Genomic DNA, 24132 nt, shown 5'->3' on the forward strand with positions numbered 1-24132 from the left:
TATCTGTATGCTCCAAACGGGGTAATAAAGGTGGTCAATTCCTTGGAATCCTCCGTGAGACATACCTGGTGGTATGCGGACTTCAGGTCTATCAGGGTGAAAAACCTCGATCCTGATGTGGAAGATAATATCTCCTGAATGTTGGGCAGGAGATGGCAGTTCACCAGGATATTTCTGTTCAAGGATCGCAGGTCTACACACAACCGAATGTCCCCTGTCCTCTTCTTCTTGGATACCACGATTGCGGACACCCACTCTGATGCACCTGCTTCCTCTATTACTCCTTCCATTTTCAGCCTATCCAGAACAGCCTTCAGCTCCCCCCTTACAGAAAGAGGAATCGTTCTAACCTTGTGCTTCATTGGTATGGCACCCTCTTTCAACCGTATGGCATGCACAAATCCTCTTACACACCCTACCTTGTTTTAAAAAACTGAATCAAATTCTTCGAGAACCTCAGCTAATCCTTCATGCAAATCCTCGGGCTGTACGTAATTGACCCAGTCATCCCTCAGAACTATGGGATCTTCTGCCCCAAGGACTAGCATCACACCCAGCTTCGCCAGGTCCTTCCATCCCACAAGGCTCCTCCCTTTTTCAGCCACATATATCTTTGTTCTCACCGTGCGCCCTCGAAAGGTGAGAGAGTCCCAGAAGTACCCCCTCATCACTATGTCGTGTTCCCCGAAAGCCTTTGGATTCACATCCGTCTCATGCAGTCGTACATCCTGCCATTTCAAATCGAATGTCCTATCAGAGATCAGGGTAAGGGGGGAACCAGAATCAGCTGTAAATGGCAATTCTACCGCACCGATCATGACGGAGCCAATAGGCCCTTTCACTCTTCCGTCCTCATCATCAATGGACAACACGATGTCCGCATCCGTATCACTCTCGCTCACCGAGCTCACTTTCATGCCCGTACTGTATTTCTTGGCTTTGCACACTGCCGCAAAGTGGCCCATCTTCCTGCATTTAGAACAGCTTTTGTACAAGGCAGGACAGGTCCTGCTGTCCGCTAAGTGGTCCCTTGACCCACATCTAAAACAAGCGAGAGGCCTCCTGCCTCCCCCTCTATCGCTCGCCGCCCTCTCTGGAGTCTTGGGCGCATGTTTATGCCTGTCCTGCACATAGAACACATTTGAGGCCTGACTAGTGCTCGCCAGTTCCTTAGAAGACACCATGGAGCGTTCCACTGCCTTTGCAATGGCCATCACTTCCTTCAGTGAAGGGTTCCTGCATGCAAGCAAACGTTCCTGCACTTTCTTCGAATGGCAGTAGAACACCACCTGGTCTCTAATGTATGTATCAGTCATCTCCGCAAATTCACAATCTTGGGCCAAAACTCGTAGGCACGCAATGTACTCTTCGATAGTCTCTCCTTCCTCCTGTTTCCGCAGTGCGAATTTATGGCGCCCCACCATGATGTTACACTCCTCAGCATATTGCAGCTCAAGTCGCTTAACGGCCTCCTGGTATTCATTCAGAGGAGCTGTAGCCCCAGGAGGATTCACATAAACCGGCAAGCTATCGAAAACCTCCTGGCCAGCCTTCCCCAACAGTCCGAATAACAGCGACTTTTTCCGCTCGGGGCTATACCCCTTACCATCAATGGAGACGATATAGTTCTCAAATGCGCGCAACCATCCCTTCCATTTCATGCACGGCTTACCAGGAGAATCCAGGAAGAGAGGAGGCACGCAGATATGACCGGTCTGCGACATGGCCGGAAAGCGATTACCACACCGGAAGAGACCACGTGATACAGGTGCAGCAGCAACTATGGAAGGCTCCTAGGCGGCGCGGAAGACCACCACAGCACGCCAGATAGCCGGGGACCACCAGTACACTGACCGCTTCCAATGAGGTGTACACACGTGTACAGGAACCCGGAACATAGGCCTAGGGCCTGGTCCTCGCGTGGCAGGGGTCGTCAAAGATCTATGATATGGAGCTCCCCAGCATCAGTTCATCCGAGGCAGTGCATGTGGTCACCGGCGAGGAAATATCAGCACTCCCACTGGCATCAAGAAACATCAGGTATGGTGGGCTACTCTCGTGGGCCTTGTTATAAGCTGTGACCCTCGTCGCCATTTGTAGTGGCAGGAAAATGAAAGATGCAAGGCAGCTGCGTTGTCTCAATATTCTTTAATTCAGTGCTATAAACAATAAGCCCACGAGGAGCCGGCAAGAGCGCATCAGCGTCCGATCTCCGCGCTCCGCTCCCGTTTGTCCCTCGCACCGCCCCCTGACGTCACGACCATCCTCGATCCGGATTGGCCGCGACGTCATGAGGAGGTCAAACACAAAGGAAGGACCAAATCCTGTCCCCCCGCGTCTCGTACGTTAACTTCACGTACGACACCCTTCTAGGGACCCCTCTCCCCAAACAACTTTTTCACTCCACTTTAAGCCCTGGTGAGGTGGCCACAGGAGGCTTTGGTTGGCCGGGCAAGTTGTAGTCCTCTCAGTTTGTGGGGTTGGAGAATCGGCGACTCACTCACCTCAGCCCTCTTATGTAACGCATACCGCATGGGGTCCCGGGGTAGGGGGGGGGGGGGGAAGAGGGGTGAGACACAGGGGTGCAGCACAGGTGTAGGCGATGGAGAAATTAGACTGCAGCCCCTGCCCCATGTTTTTTCCTTCTTCCTGCCAGCACCACGGCAACCAAACTTTGGGGAAGATATACTGTAAATGTACCCCCTCAGTACTGTAAATGTACCCACCTCAGCCAGAAACCTTGGTGGTCTCTTCGGCCCTTGCATTTATTTATACAAACTAACGCCTGCAGGGATCATTGCGCTTGAACAGGGCACAATCAGCTAGACCCAGCAGGAAGGCACCACACAGGGGAACCTGCAGAAGGTTGGTTTCAAGGAGGAAAGCTTATTCCAGAGCAGTGGGCCTTGCACTGTGAAGGCTCTACCTCCGCAGAGAACTCTCCTGAGCAGAGAAAGACAGCTGACTGAAGGGATCTTGAAGGACAACAGGGGCTGTCAACCACTTCCTAATTTGGAAATAAAAACGTGCCTGTGCGCAGAGCTCTCCTCTGAAACACGAGGCCGCTGCAATTAAATGTGCGATCACAAAATACTGAGGCAGCATAATACTGACGCCATCTCGGACCTCTTCAATCCATTTACAGCCACTCCCTGCCTCTTCAGCTCACTCTTGCAGCTTTCTGCTTTCTCCCTTTGTTACGCTTTTTCGCCTTTCTGTTCCTCCGTCTTTCCTATATGTGTCTATTGCTCGCAGTAAATGCTTGAGGCAGAAAAATAACTGCCGGCCCGCAAGAATATGTGCCGGTGCCCGACACTGGAAACCACTGGCTCAAATTAAGCACTGGTGTTAACTAGGATGGCCACCGTGTGAACTAAATATAGTACTTTAAAGTGAGTCCTTTGTTTGTCCAGGAGCCCGGGGAGGCACTGGCGCGGGTCAGCGATGTGGTCATGTTTATGAAGTCTGTAAGCAGCCCCTGCAGCTACGTTTTGGGCGCTCTGTAGCCTCGTCACGTGACCTTCCTGCAGGCCAAGGTGGACCGCACTTTGTATATAGATAATGTTCAGTATTTATCTTTTTATAATCCACAGAAGAGCGCTTTAAAATGTGTTATTATGTATAATATGAATAAATACGTCTATTTGATGGGTATTTAAATCATGGGCAAATATATATATTTTTAAAGTGTTAAAGTTTATTTGTTGTTATACAGTAAACCTATTAATTCGTTTGCGTAAAATATTGCGTTGTAATGGAGGGGCAGACAGCACAGACGTCATCACCGCCGCACCTGGGGCAGTTTGGGGGGGGGGAAACAGTATTGAGATGGGACTTAAAATGGTAACAGACTGAACTTTTGATTGTGGGAATACTGATGTACCCCTCGTTGCACCCAGACCATGCTCTTTTTATGCCTTTTTCTCCATCGATGCACCAGAATCTGGAACAATAGCCCTGTTTCATCAGGACCAACAACATCCTTGTATCCACCAGGACCGACAACATCCCTGTATCCATCACGACCAACAACATCCTTGTATCCATCACGACCAACAACATCCCTGCATCCATCACGACCAACAACATACCTGCATCCATCACGACCAACAACATCCCTGCATCCATCAGGGTGAACAACATCCCTGCATCCATCACGACCAACAACATCCCTGCATCCATCACGACCAACAACATCCCTGCATCCAACAGGGCGAACAACATACCTGCATCCAACAGGGCGAACAACATACCTGCATCCATCACGACCAACAGCATACCTGCATCCATCAGGGCGGACAACATCCCTATATCCATCAGCACCAACAACATACCTGCATCCATCAGGGCGGACAACATCCCTATATCCATCAGCACCAACAACATCCCTATATCCATCAGGGAAGCCAACATTCCTTTATCCATCAGGATAGATGATACCCCTGTACCCATCAGGGCCGACAACATACATGTATCCATCAGCACCAACAACATTCCTGTATCCATCACGACCAACAACATCCTTGTATCCATCAAGGAAGCCAACATCCCTTTATCCATCAGGATAGATAATACCCCTGTACCCATCAGGGCCGACAACATCTCTGTATCCATCATTACCGACAACATACATGTATCCATCACGACCGACAACATTCCTGTATCCATCACGACCGACAACATCCCTGCTCCAGTATAGGGTAGATATGGAGACGCTGCTCTTTAAAGGGCACTACTTCGAGATACAGTAACATTCTACTTCTGCTCTCAGAACCCAAAGACCCCTCCAACTCCTCGCTGACTGTGTTTGCCTTTGACCTTGTATAGCGCTCCGCTGCCTCCTGGCTTGCTTTGCGCTATACAAATACAACAAACAGACCTATAGGCCTCGGTGCACCTGTGCCAAGGTCAAGGACTTTTAGAGGCTTCTCAGGAGGAAGGGGGGCTGTGCATCTACGACCAGGAGAAACACTACAGCCTGTACCTTGTGCTTCAGCCTCTGTCCCAGATCCTCTTCCTCACAAAGAATTTAGAAACACAGACTGATGAAGGCATCAAGGTCTAATGGCACAAAGGCCCTTGCCAAAGTCCATCCTCCACTTGCACAGTATCTTACCAGCCTGGCTGGCATTTTCATGGCAAGGCTTGTAAAGTGCTACGAAACACCTTTTAATTATAAGATTTAAAAAGCAAATGCAAGAATAAATAACGTCAAAATGTACTGTAGAGCTCCCTACATCAGTGGTCCTTAACATGTGTACTGGGGACCCCTGGAGGTTATCAACGCCTACTCAGGGGTTCCCCGACTGCATAGAAAATTAAATACTACAGATTCTTGCGGTCTACAAACATAAAAAAGCAACATGTAAAATAGAAAAATGTTAAAGCATCTTGTAAATGTGGAGGAATCTGAAATGGGATTTGGAAAATTAAGTTGGTTCCCTCATGAATCGTGGTAGCAGTGCTCGTGCACAAGACAGAATACAGTGCGGACGATCAGTGACCACTACTGAATTTAGAAAAGCTCCAACCTTCGCATTAAAATGACATTTTTGATTTTGGTAATATTTATTAAATTAAATGTTTCCTCATTTGTGTATTTGACAAATGCTTATTTCTGTATAGTTTTGCAGCTCAAATAATCAAAATTGCTTAGGCCGGGGTCCCAGCACTTCAATAATGACCCAGCGGGGATCCTCAAATCCCAGTAATAATTAGGTGGGGTTCCACAGAAGACAAAATGTTAAGAGCCACTGGCCTAAACTATTCTTACTAAATGATCAACAAAGCTAATAGAGGCCAAATTGTCATGTTAAAGGAGACAAGATAGGATTTTATACAACATCTTATCCCAGAACCACATCCAACCTTTCCCAGATCTTCAGACATAAACAAATGACTGGTGTTGTTCTCCAAGAAAAGTATTAACTTTATTCACAGTGTTTGGATAAACTGTGGATAGGCGCCCAAGTGGCTGCTTTTTAGATGACTTGATGGTAGAAAGTCCCGGTCAATTCCTTGACACTAACTGTAGAAGCATAATTTGAGAAAGCTTGAGCCTAAGTTATTACGAACTGGACCACTGGTTGTCGATTGAAGTTCTGGCTCCATGGGCAGTAAGGTCACCTGACCGCTTCTGGCTCCATGGTCAGTAAGGTCACTTGCCCGTATCTGGCTCCATGGTCAGTGAGGTCACTTGCCCGCTTCTGGCTCCATGGTCAGTGAGGTCACTTGCCCGCTTCTGGCTCCATGGTCAGTGAGGTCACTTGCCCGCTTCTGGCTCCATGGTCAGTGAGGTCTCTTGCCCATGGTCAGTGAGGTCACTTGCCCGCGTCTGGCTCCATGGTCAGTAAGGTCACTTGCCCGCGTCTGGCTCCATGGTCAGTAAGGTCACTTGCCCATGGTCAGTGAGGTCAATTGCTCGCTTCTGGCTCCATGGTCAGTAAGGTCACTTGCCCGCGTCTGGCTCCATGGTCAGTAAGGTCACTTGCCCATGGTCAGTGAGGTCACTTGCCTGCGCCTGGCTCCATGGTCAGTGAGGTCACTTGCCCGCGTCTGGCTCCATGGTCAGTAAGGTCACTTGCCCATGGTCAGTGAGGTCACTTGCCCGCTTCTGGCTCCATGGTCAGTAAGGTCACTTGCCCGCGTCTGGCTCCATGGTCAGTAAGGTCACTTGCCCATGGTCAGTGAGGTCAATTGCTCGCTTCTGGCTCCATGGTCAGTAAGGTCACTTGCCCGCGTCTGGCTCCATGGTCAGTAAGGTCACTTGCCCGCGTCTGGCTCCATGGTCAGTAAGGTCACTTGCCCATGGTCAGTGAGGTCACTTGCCCGCTTCTGGCTCCATGGTCAGTAAGGTCACTTGCCCGCGTCTGGCTCCATGGTCAGTAAGGTCACTTGCCCATGGTCAGTGAGGTCACTTGCCTGCGCCTGGCTCCATGGTCAGTAAGGTCACTTGCCCGCGTCTGGCTCCATGGTCAGTAAGGTCACTTGCCCGCGTCTGGCTCCATGGTCAGTAAGGTCACTTGCCCGCGTCTGGCTCCATGGTCAGTAAGGTCACTTGCCCATGGTCAGTGAGGTCACTTGCCCGCTTCTGGCTCCATGGTCAGTAAGGTCACTTGCCCGCGTCTGGCTCCATGGTCAGTAAGGTCACTTGCCCATGGTCAGTGAGGTCACTTGCCTGCGCCTGGCTCCATGGTCAGTAAGGTCACTTGCCCGCGTCTGGCTCCATGGTCAGTAAGGTCACTTGCCCGCGTCTGGCTCCATGGTCAGTGAGGTCACTTGCCTGCGCCTGGCTCCATGGTCAGTAAGGTCACTTGCCTGCGCCTGGCTCCATGGTCAGTAAGGTCACTTGCCCGCGTCTGGCTCCATGGTCAGTAAGGTCACTTGCCCGCGTCTGGCTCCATGGTCAGTAAGGTCACTTGCCCATGGTCAGTGAGGTCACTTGCCCGCTTCTGGCTCCATGGTCAGTAAGGTCACTTGCCCGCTTCTGGCTCCATGGTCAGTAAGGTCACTTGCCCATGGTCAGTGAGGTCACTTGCCTGCGCCTGGCTCCATGGTCAGTAAGGTCACTTGCCCGCGTCTGGCTCCATGGTCAGTAAGGTCACTTGCCTGCGCCTGGCTCCATGGTCAGTAAGGTCACTTGCCCGCGTCTGGCTCCATGGTCAGTAAGGTCACTTGCCTGCGCCTGGCTCCATGGTCAGTAAGGTCACTTGCCCGCGCCTGGCTCCATGGTCAGTAAGGTCACTTGCCCGCGTCTGGCTCCATGGTCAGTAAGGTCACTTGCCCATGGTCAGTGAGGTCACTTGCCCGCGCCTGGCTCCATGGTCAGTAAGGTCACTTGCCCGCGTCTGGCTCCATGGTCAGTAAGGTCACTTGCCCGCTTCTGGTGGGATTAATGCCGAGTGAAAGAGCTCAGTAGTTATGCACATTCAATCACTGGCCGCCGTCACACCCCATTTGGAGGGCCATGGTGCAGGCGTGGGCTACTGGATCTCCACCGTGGGGGGGGGTGATGTCCCGGGATTCACCCTACTGCGGCTCTGCAAACTGAGTCAAGTACAACCCCTCCGCACTTGACTCTTGGAGATAGTGGTAGCCATCATGATCAAGCACAGCTTGTCAGGGAGGCAGGGTGGAGATCCACAAACTGATAATTCTGCCACAGAGCGGCGCAACAACTGACTGCCCAAGCCCAGTGAAAACACATTTGATAAACAGGTAACCTAGTTATTACACACGCCATAATGATCTGCGCGCCGGGGCTAGCTGCGCCGCAGTGAGCGACCCTGCTTCTACTGCCCCTTGGCGGAGTACCCTCTCTTCCGGTCTAGGCGCTCTTCTTCTCGCAGCATTATTAGTAACAGATGCATCTATGCTCAGGTGCAGACTAGACTCCTTGTGAATTTTCAGTGCACTCAGGCTTTCACAGTCCAAGCGCTTCCTGTTCCTACGGTAAGTCCTGAAGGCACCAGCAGGGGGCAGCACGCAGACCCTGCTGCTTCTGAGCGCTGCACACTGATGCGTGGGGGTGGGCTCCTTCTGCTGCAGCGAGGCTGCAGGTAGAGCGGCAGAGACAACAAGCAGCGCTCAAAGCCAGTAACACAGGCAGCCTGAAGTCAGTGGCCCCATCGGGTGGGTCTCCTCAATGCAACCCTCCAGTCGGCTTCTGGGTGCTGCTTCTGCACATTCCTCCCTTTAGAGTACTAGGCTCCTCAGGGACAGTCACTCAGTTCCAGCCCTGGTCTCTCCAGGCCAACAGGCTCACGGGCAACCCTCACTCTTTGCATGAGACGTAGTGGAGCAGGACAGCCGCACGAGTTTTTCAGTTCTCAGCAGCACAGATCAGCTGCTGTCCAGTTTGCTGGGTCCCAGCAGCATGGCTCAGCTGTGGTCAGACGCGGGGTCATAGCTGCGACAGAAGGTTCCGCTTTCAAGTGTCTTTTACCTGCTGCTCTCCGACCGCAGGCTTTGTGTAGTGTGAGGCTCCTCACAGCAGCTAATTTCCCTGGAGCCCCCACAACAAAGGCACAAAGAGGTGTGAGCTTTCTGCATCTGGCGGTCACCAGCCACACTGAAAGTGACAGGAGAAAGGCAATAGACTGGTTTCACCTATGCGGTCCCTTTCACCTTGAGCAGCGAAGATTGTCCCCAACCTTCATCTCCACCGTCTACCGAATGGCAGAGCTGCAGGTACCTTTCTTAGGAAAAGGCCTGGTCCAACTACTGAAGCAGCCTTTCTTTTCCTCTTCTCTCCCCATTCCAGTGTCTAGTTTTCTTACAGTTTGAGGAATGCCATCAACAAACTTCCAGTGTTGTAGGAAACCATCACACCTTCGTCTTGTGTACAAGGCCAGGCCCACCTCCATTACTCACTCAGACACACAATACATCTACCAACCATACTTGCGCAAATATTCACAAGGCCCTTGGGATATTAGACCTAAGGTCTGGGTTAGTGCATAGATGTGTAACTTTACACAAGTAGGCCACAGGCCTCCACTCCAGTGACACACATAGAAAGGACTGGTCACAGCTAGGGACTTACAATATATGGTGTGCTGCCACCACACTCCTTTGTGCTAAACCCTTGACACAGGCAATAGTTCACTGTCAGTCCAGGAGGCCAAATGTAGTGCACCTCTCTAGGTCAGAGGAGAGGTCTAGGCCCTCACTCGTGCAGGGACAGGCCTAGGTCTTTGCGCACACACTAAATTAGTGTGAGGCTGGGGACAAAAAAATAAAAATACAAAAATAGATACCAGAGACGCACACTTGGGCACGCAGGGCTGGGGAGCACAACTGTATCCCATAAGGGGACTTTCACATCCCGTCAGACACTTTGTAAAAGTGTGAGTCTGCTAAGCACCATGATCAGGCTTAGTCGTCTTTGACACACATGCTGTGCAGTCCAGTAGCCAGCTTTGCAGAACAGCAGTAGCAGTGCTTGATTTCTGCCGGTGTTTGCAAGTGTTGGTGATGGACTCTGGCATCCATTCGTGTGGATCCAGACTTATTTTTATTCAGCGCAGGAAATAATATGATCCAGTCGGATCCTGGATCTGGCAGCTATTATAGAACCGGATCTAGGATGTAGGGCAGCCCCAGTAAAATATCCTAAATGTATTCAGTGAGAGTTGAGCCCAACACAAATGCTTCACTTAAAAGCCCATAAGCCCACCATTTGTTCTTCCTGGCTGGCAGCTAGAGGAAGCCGAACACCTTGTTGTCTGTACTCTGGAGAGAAACAAAGACACTCAGCTTGTGGTCACTTCACAAGTGCTTAATAGACAAACTAATATTTGGAGGCAGGTATGTAAGAGATCGGCGTGCACTGCATGAATTGCAACTGTATCTGCCTGTATGTGGTAGCGGCTTGAGGGGCACTGAAGAGGCAGCGGGGGGATTGGGAGGGAGGAAATAAACATTTATTTTATTTCATTAAAAAAAAAAAAAAAAAAAAAACACCCACCTTTCCTTGCTGCCGCTCCCCTTCCCTGTCAGATACTGCAGGCACAGGCTCCCAGACTGCCCTGCACCAATCCTGACGCTGCTTACAGCAGCGTCAGGATTGGCTGGGAGCGCCCAGGCAGACTGGGACCCTGGGCAGGCTCTCTCAAGCCCTGCAACACAGCCTACTGCGCATGTGTGTTTGGCCGGCCAACATACATACGTAGTGCGAGGGGTGTGTTGTAAGCATTCCCCCCTCTCTGCTCTCCACCCCCATGGCACCACCCCCTTTACCAGAAAATGAACAAAGTTTATGATCACAGAGGTTTTGCAGGTGCCGCTGCTGGCGGGGGGGGCAACGCTCCTCCGCCCAAACGGAGGAGTCGCCACTGCCTGTATGAGTAATGACACTGATAACCATTTATATAACACATACTAATCTATTTTTTTAAATGTCATTTATAGTGCTGCTCATCCCAACGCAGAGTTTCAGAGCACTTCACAGTGAACAGGTATCGTACCGAAGCAATGAATCATACAATTGCATAAGTGAGCAGACAGAAAAGGTTACATAAGACAATGAGGGTTACATTGTGTAAGAGTCAAATACCATCCATTCTGATAAGAATCACAGATTAGGAGGATTGTAGGTGTGTAGAGTCACTACCAAAGGAACTCTTTTTAGCAGCCTTAGAATAACTAAAGATGGAGAAAAACAATAATGTTTATGCAGTTTGCTTGCAGCTCCTTGATGCTGGTGCATAACTCACTGTGCTATATTACAAGGTTTTTAACTTATCACCTGCAGGTAGTACAAGGATCTCGGCAACAAAGCAGCAACCCAATGTAATAACTACATGAAATACAAGTCAGTGACTTGCGTTTACATGTTGTGCTTTGCTACAGGCACATTAACCCTCTAAGCAGGGCCGGCTTAAGCGCTGGTGGCACCCGGTGTGACAGTGTTTTTTGGCGCCCCCCCTCCCCATGACCACCTGCTCGGATTTCCTCACTACTGCCCGGCAAATGTGCCCCTCATCCCTCCATACCCCCTTTCTCATACATTCATTTGTTTGAAAGCGCTTGTAAAGCTGGCTTTACTAATCCTCTCAGCTATCCACATAAAATATAGTTCTGTTCTTTGCAGCAGGCATATTAACCCTCCGTGCTACTTTATATCGAGTCAAAGGACTGCAGCTCTCTCTTTAGCAGGAACATTAATCACAAGAGTTATCTTGACATTTTAGTTGCTTTCTGAAGCCTGGACACACTAGAAACTTTTCAGCAGGTGCTTTCAAATCTCAAATTTGGTAAGTTATTGCTAAACAGAGCTGAGGTCAGCGACCCCCAATCCAGGCCAGCACCTGGTGCGGCCGCGCCCCTCCCACAGCTCTGAAGCCGCCCTGCCCCTAAGCTATTTTATGATGAGCCAAACCTGTGACTAAACTGCACAGAGATCTCTTCAGCAAAAGCATTCACCACCGATGTAACCGTGCCATTATTTTACCATCGCTAGGCAGGTAAAGATCTCAGCAGCCAGGTACCTTATCCTCCTAAGAGAATTCGAAAGGCGGGATGTGAGTCCTGTTAGTTAAACTAGAACAGATTTACCATCATATTTCTCCTTGTTGCCGCCTCCTATGGGGTGACATTTTGAAAAAATAAATGTATAAATTGACTGTCAGGCTCAATTTTCATGACCCCGCCCCCTTGTGACTCCTCCCCCTAGTGACTCCACCCCCTCTTTGTTTTTCCATTCCAGCCAGGTCAGATTTTGACTCAGAGCAAGCGAGAGAGGCAGAAAAGTGAGAATCTGAAGAAGGAGGAAGAGAACAGGTGGAAACAGCGACAAAGGAAGAATTAAGGGATGAAAGACCCTGCACCTGAGCTAAAGCAGGAGGAAGTGTAGAGGTGGAATCAAGACTATGCCGCCTTGGTTTCTGCAGTCAATGCATTCAGCAGCCCTGACAGCAGGCTCAATCAGTGCACTCAGCAGCCCTGAAAGCAGGCTCCCAAACACCTGGGCCACTGCAATCAGTGCACTCAGCAGCCCTGAGAGCAGGCTCCCAAATACCTGGGCCATGGCAATCAGTGTATTCAGCAGCCCTGAGAGCAGGCTCCCAAACACCTGGGCCACTGCAATCAGTGCACTCAGCAGCCCTGAGAGCAGGCTCCCAAATACCTGGGCCACGGCAATCAGTGCACTCAGCAGCCCTGGCAGCAGGCTCCCAAACACCTGGGCCACTGCAATCAGTGCACTCAGCAGCCCTGAGAGCAGGCTCCCAAATACCTGGGCCACGGCATTCAGTGTATTCAGCAGCCCTGGCAGCAGGCTCAATCAGTGCATTCAGCAGCCCTGACAGGAGGCTCCCAAACACCGGGGCCACGGCAATCAGTGCATTCAGCAGCCCTGACAGCAGGCTCCCAAATAACTGGGCCACTGCAATCCGTGCACTCAGCAGCCCTGAGAGCAGGCTCCCAAATACCTGGGCCACGGCAATCAGTGCACTCAGCAGCCCCAGCAGCAGGCTCAATCAGTGCACTCAGCAGCCCTGGCAGCAGGCTCCCAAACGCCTGGGCCACGGCAATCCGTGAATTCAGCAGCCCTGACAGCAGGCTCCCAAACACCTGGGCCATTGCAATCAGTGCACTCAGCAGCCCTGACAGCAGGCTCCCAAACACCTGGGCCACTGCAATAAGTGCACTCAGCAGCCCTGGCAGCAGGCTCCCAAACACCTGGGCCACTGCAATCAGCACAGCTCTGCCAATGTACCTCAACACTGACTCTCAGCACCCCCTTCTACTCCACCACTGAAACACAGCTCTGCAAATGTACCTCAACACTGACTCTCAGCACCCCCTTCTAATCCACCACTGAAACACAGCTCTGCAAATGTACCTCAACACTGACTCTCAGCACCCCCTTCTACTCCACCACTGAAACACAGCTCTGCCAATGTACCTCAATACTGACCCCAGCACCCCCTTCTACTCCACCACTGAAACACAGCTCTGCCAATGTACCTCAATACTGACCCCAGCACCCCCTTCTACTCCACCACTGAAACACAGCTCTGCCAATGTACCTCAACACTGACCCCAGCACCCCCTTCTACTCCACCACTGAAACACAGCTCTGCCAATGTACCTCAACACTGACTCTCAGCACCCCCTTCTAATCCAGAACTGAAACACAGCTCTGCCAATGTACCTCAATACTGACCCCAGCACCCCCTTCTACTCTGCCACTGTAACACAGCTCTGCCAATGTACCTCAACACTGACCCCAGCAGACCCTTCTACTCCACCACTGAAACACAGCTCTGCCAATGTACCTCAATACTGACCCCAGCACCCCCTTCTACTCTGCCACTGTAACACAGCTCTGCCAATGTACCTCAACACTGACCCCAGCACCCCCTTCTACTCCACCACTGAAACACAGCTCTGCCAATGTACCTCAACACTGACACTCAGCACCCCCTTGTAATCCACCACTGAAACACAGCTCTGCCAATGTACCTCAACAGTGACCCACAGCACCCCCTTGTAATCCACCACTGAAACACAGCTCTGCCAATGTACCTCAACAGTGACCCACAGCACCCCCTTGTAATCCACCACTAAAACACAGCTCTGCCAATGTACCTCAACAGTGACCCACAGCACCCCCTTCTACACACAGCTCTGCCAATGTACCTCAGTAGGGACTCTCAGCACCCCCTGCTACTCCACCACTGAAACACAGCTCTGCCAATGTACCTCAACACTAAACCACAGCACCCCCTTCTACTCCACCACTGAAACACAGCTCTGCTGATGTACCCAAAGACTGACCCACAGCGCCCCCTTCTAATCCACCACTGAAACACAGCTCTGCTGATGTACCCCAAGACTGACCCCGGCACCCCCTTCTACTCTGCCACTGTAACACAGCTCTGCCAATGTACCTCAACACTGACCCCAGCACCCCCTTCTACTCCACCACTGAAACACAGCTCTGCTGATGTACCCCAAGACTGACCCACAGCGCCCCCTTCTAATCCACCACTGAAACACAGCTCTGCTGATGTACCCCAAGACTGACCCCAGCACCCCCTTCTACTCCACCACTGAAACACAGCTCTGCCAATGTACCTCAATACTGACCCCAGCACCCCCTTCTAATCCACCACTGAAACACAGCTCTGCCAATGTACCTCAACACTGACTCTCAGCACCCCCTTGTAATCCACCACTAAAACACAGCTCTGCCAATGTACCTCAACACTGACTCTCAGCACGCCCTTCTACTCCTCCACTGAAACACAGCTCTGCTGATGTACCTCAACACCGACTCTCAGCATCCCCTTCTAATCCACCAATGAAACACAGCTCTGCCAATGTACCTCAACAGTGACCCACAGCACCCCCTTCTACTCCACCACTGAAACACAGCTCTGCCAATGTACCTCAGTACTGACTCAGCACCCCCTTCTACTCCACCACTGAAACACAGCTCTGCCAATGTACCTCAACACTGACACACATCACCCCCTTCTACTCTGCCACTGTAACACAACTCTGACAATGTACCTCAACAGTGACCCACAGCGCCCCCTTCTAATCCACCACTGAAACACAGCTCTGCCAATGTACCTCAACACTGACACTCAGCACCCCCTAGTAATCCACCACTAAAACACAGCTCTGCCAATGTACCTCAACAGTGACCCACAGCACCCCCTTCTACACACAGCTCTGCCAATGTACCTCAACACTGACTCTAAGCACCCCCTTCTAATCCAGAACTGAAACACAGCTCTGCCAATGTGCCTCAATACTGACCCCAGCACCCCCTTCTACTCTGCCACTGTAACACAGCTCTGCCAATGTACCTCAACACTGACCCCAGCACCCCCTTCTACTCCACCACTGAAACACAGCTCTGCCAATGTACCTCAACACTGACTCTCAGCACCCCCTTCTACTCTGCCACTGTAACACAGCTCTGCCAATGTACCTCAACACTGACACTCAGCACCCCCTTGTAATCCACCACTAAAACACAGCTCTGCCAATGTACCTCAACAGTGACCCACAGCACCCCCTTCTACACACAGCTCTGCCAATGTACCTCAGTACTGACTCAGCACCCCCTGCTACTCCACCACTGAAACACAGCTCTGCCAATGTACCTCAATACTGACACACATCACCCCCTTCTAATCCAGAACTGAAACACAGCTCTGCCAATGTACCTCAATACTGACACACATCACCCCCTTCTAATCCAGAACTGAAACCCAGCTCTGCCAATGTACCTCAATATTAAACCACAGCACCCCCTTCTACTCCACCACTGAAACACAGCTCTTCTGATGTACCCCAAGACTGACCCACAGCGCCCCCTTCTAATCCACCACTGAAACACAGCTCTGCCAGTGTACCTCAACAGTGACATGAAGAAGTGCTATTCCAGGAGGGAGATCTAGGCGGGGTTTTGGCAGTGCATCCCAGTACTGACCCACATAAATTGCTGCCCTGAGGCTGCCACTAGGGATTGCCAACACTGGGCAGGGAGCACCTGATTTTCAGGATCTTGGTGAATGAGTTCTACTTTCAGTGTTTAATTTGCCCCGGTGGTTGCAGGTGGTGGGCACCAGCATTCATCACAGGGCACCTGGACTTATTTTTTCATCATTAGACTTTGATCCAGAGCAAGAGAGAGAAAGATAGAGGTAGAAATGGAAGAAAGCAGAGGGAGGGGAAAGAAGGGATGAAAAATTACCTGCAGGAGTGAGCTAGAGAGACAGGAACTGTGGGTGGTGGAGCCAAGACTAAGTACCCTTGCCGTTCGGAAACCCCAGAACTGGCCATTGGGCTCCAAAGAAGAATGGTGGCCCCTGCATTCTTTGCAACAAATCAAGCATCTGATTTGATTGTCCGAAAGTAACTATCTTAAGTGGCTTTTGCAAGTGTCATGAAGAGTCTTTCGACCAGCAGCACCATGGCGGGGTCCAACACTCGGGAGGGGTAGAGAAGTGGGATGATTGCACCCGATGCAGCATGTTTCAAGAAACCACACGCCCCTAGTCAATCCAGGGACACCAAATGGACTCCCCGCAATTACCTCCTGTTCTTTACACACAACTACAAATGACCACAATTCAGACTTCAGTCCTGATGAAGACCCCAACAGGGTCACAGAAGGTTGAAACGTGACATGCAGACTATGTGCAAAGTGGATCTTTAGATATTTAATTAACTCGAACAGGGGGACAGAGAAAAACTCCAACAACCTATGGACACCTATGGTTTCCTTCCTTTATCGTCTCCAAGGACTCCCCAAATAAAACTGATCAACCCTCAATTATATATAACATCACTTAAAGGGCATGCACTCTGCGGGTGCCTCCCAACTCAGAGTAGTTACTTATGGGTGAAGTCATGAAACGACAAGGTGGCAAAGCCAATCAATTAGAAACGCTATAAAAAAATTGATATAGGTTTAACAATGCATTTTGTGTTTATTTGTTCTGATGTCATGTAAAAATGCTTCTCTAATCCTTTGTCACTAAGTAGGTTTATTACAAGAGCCCGATTTAAACTTTGTCTATCTCTTTCTCAAATGTTACCACTTTCAAATACAGAAGTCCAATGTCAGGCTGTCTTTTCTGACAACTGCTGCTTATTCTTGTAACACGGGGATTAGTGTTTACAAACTTCTCTCATTTTACAGTCAGGGAAAGAAAAGTAAAGGGAATTAATTATGTGACAATCTTGCTGGGGTCAGCAAGTGTGAAAGGAAAAGCTGTAGGATGTCATTTTCTGTAATACACAGCAAAACGTAGAAACCTATAAAGGAACTGTACACATTCAGCGGTAAGAAAAGAAAAATTGTAGCACATTTTTATGTAATTCTGAAGTGTGATGGAAACAAGAATTTCAATTGGATCAAAACAACTCGAGACACTTCATTACGTGACACACAAATAAGCACTCACTGAAACTCGATTTCCACACATTATAATTTACGTGTAAAATAGTTTTATCAGTACAACTATGCATTTCAATTGAGATTTCAGTGGAAATGTGCTGTCTGGAAATGACAGTGCGCTACCACACAATGCTTTAGTTACATTCATTAGTCGCCTGTCTCATATCCATTAAAGGTAGGTGGGTTGCAAAAGTTTGTCGTTCTAAAAATTGGGTTGCGTTTCTAAAAAGTTTGAGAAACACTAATTTCAAGTATTATTGAGTTGAGGACAGTCTGGCCCTGCCCACTGGCTGTGCCAACACATGTCCTCAAGAGTAAAACTTGCAAATATGTACGTTGGTGGCAGTTGAGGGTAAGTGTATGAACTCTGAAAGTAAGTTGGAACTTTTGAAAAACGTATATTTCCACCTGAATTTTAAAAAACAAAGTGAAAAATGTTATACTTTTTCTGCATATCTGCGTAGACTGGAAATTGATGACTTAAATTCCGTTCTTTTGCCCTTCGTTGGTTATGAAAGAAGAGGCACTTCTGTAGTCACACTTTTGTCAAGAGTTAAGTGCTACTATGTTACCCAGTTGATCCCCGTTTTTACCGTATTCTGTGCAACAGAATCCAGGGTAGGTCAATCAAATCTCCCCAAAACAAATATGAGAGCCTTATGCATCTACACCATTCACATATATGAGGAGGAATGCATAGTTGCCCAGCCCTGAGTAAGGCCAGTCACCCAAATGGGCACTTTAAATGGCCGAAACATGTAGGCAAAACCATAGCAGATGTATGATGCATTTGTTTCGATAGACATCCTGTATTAAAAATTTTTAATCATGTCTAGGGTACACACTAAATAAAAGACCTCTTTTGGCAATACCATAAAGGTATTTTTAAGGTGTCTGCTTCCCTTAAATTATATAGCTGATATTTATAGTGAACTCCCATTAATTGTTGAGTTCATCTAAGTGTTATTTGTCTACCTGAAGGGGAAACTGATGATGAAACATGCCAGAGTGCTTTGTGGGTGAGGTGTCCTCTTCCAATATCTTGACATCTCGGATGACTTAGAAGATTAGTAATCACTCCCCCTAAACTGTTTGCACTCATTGTGCGTTAACCTCAGATGGTTCAAGCCATATCTAATGGACAGATCACAGTGGTCAAAATTTGATTCCAGATAGACCCAAAAGATCTATCCTAGCCCCCACCCTCTTTAACTTTTACACTGAACCCCTCAAAGTCTTAATAAAGAACTTGGGGATCCTTTATCATGAATATGGTGAAGATACTCAAACGGTATTAAAGATCTCCTATCCAAATGGCATTTCCCACCTAGCCAGGACAATAAGCACTTTAGAAAATTGCATGGCTACTCTTTATTTAAAACTGAATCCCTCTGGAGTTTCTCCTTATTTGCTCTTCAATTCTCCTCTGCTGCTTCAGTCCTGAATGGACTCAATCAACAACCTGGCCTGCAAATCCCACCGTTGTCGACTGTGCTGAATCCCTGGGAGTGATCCTTGACAAAAGACTCAATGCGCTATCACAAGTCAACACTGTGGCCAGAAATGTGTGCTTTCAATTGAGCCTGCTGTGGGGAATGTGTTACTTCATTCCAGAACAAGATCTCAAAACTATGATAAAAGCACGAGTGCTGTCAAGAATCAACTACTGCAACTCTCTTCTCACCAGGCTTCCCAAAATGCATCCTGATCCACTGAAAGCAATTGTACACGTGACTGTACACTTCGTCTCTGTGGCCCAAAGGGATGACAAGGAAGGAAGAGGATATGGCGTAACTGCCAGAGTTGTCCTCGGAGCTCGGGAACCAGGTTCGATTCGCGCCGTCGGCTCAACATCCACTGATTCTGGGCAAATCACTTAATCTCCCCCTGCCTACAATACAGTGCCTTGAGACCCTAACGGGGGATTTGCTGCGCTTTACAGATCATGGATTTATTGATTTACAATATCTCACCGGTAAATGTAATGCTCTGTTGGCTTCCCTTTGAAGCCAGAGCTATGTACAAGACGGCGTGCAAAACCCCAGGCCCTCTGCACCTCCACTCCATGATGCCTGGCTGCCAAGCTTAAAGCATCGGTGCGAGTGGACCACCACAGAATGCTGAAGCCCTTCTTCTAGAACCCAGATATTTAAAAAGGAAAGCTATATGGGTCAGTCCTTTTCAGAGAGTTCTACCAGAGTCTGGCAGTCTTTAACTCTCAGTACGCACCACAACCTCACTGTCAATCTGTAAATCCGAACTGAAAGGCCCACTGCTTCAAAGACATTTCAGTTATTTTCTCTTATCCAGCCATCCCTTCCTGGAGTCAGATTTTGCAGTGCGCCTCGACGCTTACCCTTGTACCTTAACACTGTACCACACGTGTTTACATCTTGTTACTCACCTTTTATGACTGGTGTAATTTATGATACCTAAGTTATGTTCTGCACTCTATAAAAGAGAGTAATGTATGTGCTACACAAAACGGCATTAAATACAATACATAAAATACAAAGTGCCACGAAACCGACCCTTTATTTATCCAGTACTTCCTTGAGAAGCACGTGATTTGTATTGCAGTTACCTGAAGCCAGGTGAGTGAGACTCCCAACCAATCCCGCGAGGGCACCGTGACAGAGTCCTGCTTACGTCACCTTTGCACCTGTAGCCTAAATGAAGGGCTCCAGGACCAGCCTGGGAGTCGTCACGCTAGAAGAGCCCCTAGGAGCGGGGATGTCGAGCACCTCGCCCCAGCAGCTAAGAAACCTGCTGTGCGCCCGTGACACCCGCCGCGTGCGCCCGTGACACCCGCCGCGTGCGCCCGTGACACCCGCCGCGTGCGCCCGTGACACCCGCCGTGGCGGGGGCGCTTCAGCAGTTGAAGCAGGGCCAGCGCTAGCCACGGGCTTGCGGGTACTTGTACCTGGCCCAGTGTTATGGGGCTTGGCCCTCTCCCGTTGCCTCCATGATCCAGTGCTGAGAGGCCCCCGAGAGGGCCCCGTCACCCCTGGGCTTCTCAGGGATGTCTCAGCACTGTGAGGCCCAGGGGGCCACCTCCCGAGACCCACAGGACTGGACCGTGGCTGTGAGGTTCTGGTGAAAGGGGCCCTCGGGGGCTGGTTGTGAATAATACCAGCGGGTGCAGTGGTCTCGGGCCCCACGGCATGCCTTTATTTTACGTGCTCTCCTCTCACGGCCTCGCAGCCAAGACCTAGCGCAGCGAGGCCCTTGAGAGGTCCCGGCTACTAGAAGCAGAGCCACAATCCGCACCACCGAAGGACCCCCAGCAAGGCGAGCAGGGACGTAGCCTGGTCAGTTACATTTGGGGGTGTGAGCTATAATGCTGGCATGTCATGGTAAAATACGTTATCCGAGAAGCAGGACATGAGGGGGGGCTTAGGGGCAGTGCAAAGGGGGCGGGGCGGTGCGGGTTGGACGTGGTACTTAACACATTTTGTAAAATACCAGTGCTTGAAATGGAAAGATGAAAGTACTCTGTGCCAGAGTACCTGCTTGTTCCCGAGAAGTGCCGGTATTCTCCAATTAAAAGTATTACTTTTTTCTTGAGATGTGCCGGTGCTCTCCCTCTCAAAATAAAAAAGTGCCGGTACTCAGTACCGGAGAGTACCGGCCCATTTAAAGCTCTGAAAATAACCACCATTTTTAACAGAGAAACAGAGACGAGTCTGTGTGTGTGCATGCAACAACTCTAGATGCAATCTGATACATACACCCGTACCCCACTGAAAGCACCCGTGCCAACTGTTTACCATATAATGCATTTATTAGGGGGTGTAGCACCCCAATCATCCTCTCCCCCGAAGCCACGCGCCTGGCTGCGATGACTAGTGAATAGTTCAGCCAAAGTTGCAGTCAGCTCCCCAAAGAAGGCTGCAGTCCGTGTGACTGCTGCAACCCCCTCCCCTCAATGGCTCTCCTGATGCCCTCGGCCACCAGTGGCTTTATGCCCCCTGCTGCACTTTGGGGCCTGCACGTCTGGAGTCAGCATGACCTGTGGCCTCTCGGGCGCCAGGTTGTGTCCCGCACCTCACCAGGGGGACCGCAAGGGGCCGCGTCGAGCTCCCTGCACCCCAAAGGAAGCAGCGGGAAGTGCACTGGACCCAGCCCTTGGAGGGCTCGAGCGCACCTCTGCCGTCTCCTGCCAGGCACTTCTATGCGTCAAGGCGCTAGAAGGAATAACGCAAACATAGAGGCTCTGTCTCAGGAGAGGTCGCCTGACAGTGGAAGGACGGGTTTCTACAATACACAATTGTGCACACATCTTGCACATATGATAATCTTCGGTTGTTCTACGGAGGCAAACTGCTGACGTGAAACCACCGGGGGGCAAATAGATAAATACCCCCACCCCAAAGTCTCAAACTCTCTTAAAAAGCACCTGCAGGGAAGCAGAGGTCTTTATTGGTGTTAGGTGCAGCGAGACTGGTCCATAGGGGGTCTGTTTTTTCACTATGCATTCTGGTACTTGTAGTTCTGCCGCTCACATTACAAACAAGGCAGTACCAGTTCCAGGAATCAGTAACAGGCAGGGTTGTGTGGGGTCCTCGAAGCTGTCGAGGGGGGACTCACCTTGAACTCCTCGGCCAGGGCCACCTCCTGCTCCTCCGCGGACCCCACTCGCGCCAGGAAGCTCCGCAGGTTCTCCAGACTCATCGTCCCGGGCCGGCAGATGAATCCGCGTAGATTTAAGGGCTCATCATACGGAGGCGCCTCCGGGGGCTGGCATCGGGGTGGGGGCCGAGAGGTGCCGGCTCCTCAGCTTGCAGGGACGGACCAGGAACCGCAGCGCTTGCTACGAGGAAGTGCAGGTCTAGAATCACACAGCGCAAGCAGAAAAGTTACACTGAGGCAGAGGGGCGTCCCTTACCTCCCGGCACCTCCCCTACCTCCAGGGGCCGCCTCCCAGCACCTCCACCTCTCAGTACATCCGTTACCTCCAGAGGGGCGTCCCTTACCTCCCGGCACCTCCCCTACCTCCAGGGGCCGCCTCCCAGCACCTCCACCTCTCAGTACATCCCTTACCTCCAGAGGGGCGTCCCTTACCTCCCGGCACCTCCCCTACCTCCAGGGGCCGCCTCCCAGCACCTCCACCTCTCAGTACATCCCTTACCTCCAGAGGGGCGTCCCTTACCTCCCGGCACCTCCCCTACCTCCAGGGGCCGCCTCCCAGCACCTCCACCTCTCAGTACATCCCCTACCTCCAGGGGCCGCCCCCTGCCTCCCGGCACCTCCCCTACCTCCAGGGGCCGCCTCCCAGCACCTCCACCTCTCAGTACATCCCCTAACTCCAGGGGCCGCCCCCTGCCTCCCGGCACCTCCCCTACCTCCAGGGGTCGCCCCCTGCCTCCCAGCACCTCCCCAAATTCAGACACACCCATGTCTCCCGGCACCTCCACCTATCAGCAGGTACCCTCTCCACCTCTCAGTACATCCCCTACCTCCAGGAGCCACCCCTGCCTCCCAGCACCTCCCCTACCTCCAGGAGCCGCCCCTGCCTCCCGGCACCTCCCCTACCTCCAGGGGCCGCCCCCTGCCTCCCGGCACCTCCCCAAACTCCAGGGACCCTCCCTGTCTCCCTGCATCTCCACCTATCACCAGGTAGCTCCCCCTACCCCATTACCAGCGCCCCCTACTTCCAGGGACCACCCCTGCCTCCCAGCACAACCCCTACCACCGGATGCATAGATGCCCCCCCACCACGACATCCCCCTTTACCTCCAGGGGCCACACCCCCCTCCCATCACCTCCTGTCTTCAGTCATCTGTGCTGTCCACCCAGCAGAGCTCCGTCTCCAGCACCTACCTGTCTCTTCCATCACCCAGCCGTCTCTCCCCATCACCCAGCACCTAGCCGTCTCTCTCCATCACCCAGCCGTCTCTCCCCATCACCCAGCACCTACCCGTCTCTCCCCATCACCCAGCACCTACCTGTCTCTCCCCATCACCCAGCACCTACCCGTCTCTCCCCATCACCCAGCACCTACCCGTCTCTCCCCATCACCCAGCACCTACCCGTCTCTCCCCATCACCCAGCCGTCTCTCCCCATCACCCAGCCGTCTCTCCCCATCACCTACCCGTCTCTCCCCATCACCCAGAACCTACCCGTCTCTCCCCATCACCCAGCCGTCTCTCCCCATCACCCAGCACCTACCCCTCTCTCCCCATCACCCAGCACCTACCCGTCTCTCCCCATCACCCAGCCGTCTCTCCCCCTCTCGCAGCACCTACCCGTCTCTCCCCATCACCCTGCACCTACCCGTCTCTCCCCATCACCCAGTACCTACCCGTCTCTCCCCATCACCCTGCACTTACCCGTCTCTCCCCATCACCCAGTACCTACCTGTCTCTCCCATCACCCAGCCGTCTCTCCCCATCACCCAGCACTTACCCGTCTCTCCCCATCACCCGGCCGTCTCTCCCCATCACCCAGCACCTACCCGTCTCTCCCATCACCCAGCCGTCTCTCCCCTGTGTCCCAGCACCTCCCTGTCTCTCCCCAGCACCCAGCACCTACCCGTCTCCCATCACCCAGCACCTACCCGTCTCTCCCCATCACCCAGCCGTCTCTCCCCATCACCCAGCACCTACCCGTCTCTCCCATCACCCAGCACCTACCCGTCTCTCCCCATCACCCTGCACTTACCCGTCTCTCCCATCACCCACCCGTCTCTCCCCATCACCCTGCA

At 51.4% G+C, this 24132-nt stretch overlaps 1 protein-coding gene across 1 annotated transcript in view; it reads right to left on the reverse strand.

Moving 5' to 3' along the window:
- PTPN18 (protein tyrosine phosphatase non-receptor type 18) overlaps window positions 1–22415 on the reverse strand; it is a 266237-nt gene extending 243822 nt beyond the window's left edge. Inside the window, exon 1 of the mRNA XM_069209534.1 lies at window positions 22016–22415. Coding sequence (XP_069065635.1) covers window positions 22016–22099 — 84 coding nt within the window. The 5' untranslated portion in view covers window positions 22100–22415. The remainder of the gene's footprint in view (window positions 1–22015) is intronic.
- Between the last annotated feature and the right edge of the window lie 1717 nt (window positions 22416–24132).

The sequence above is a fragment of the Pleurodeles waltl genome, chromosome 10 (genome assembly GCF_031143425.1).
Source record: "Pleurodeles waltl isolate 20211129_DDA chromosome 10, aPleWal1.hap1.20221129, whole genome shotgun sequence".
In the NCBI taxonomy this organism is placed as follows: domain Eukaryota; kingdom Metazoa; phylum Chordata; class Amphibia; order Caudata; family Salamandridae; genus Pleurodeles; species Pleurodeles waltl.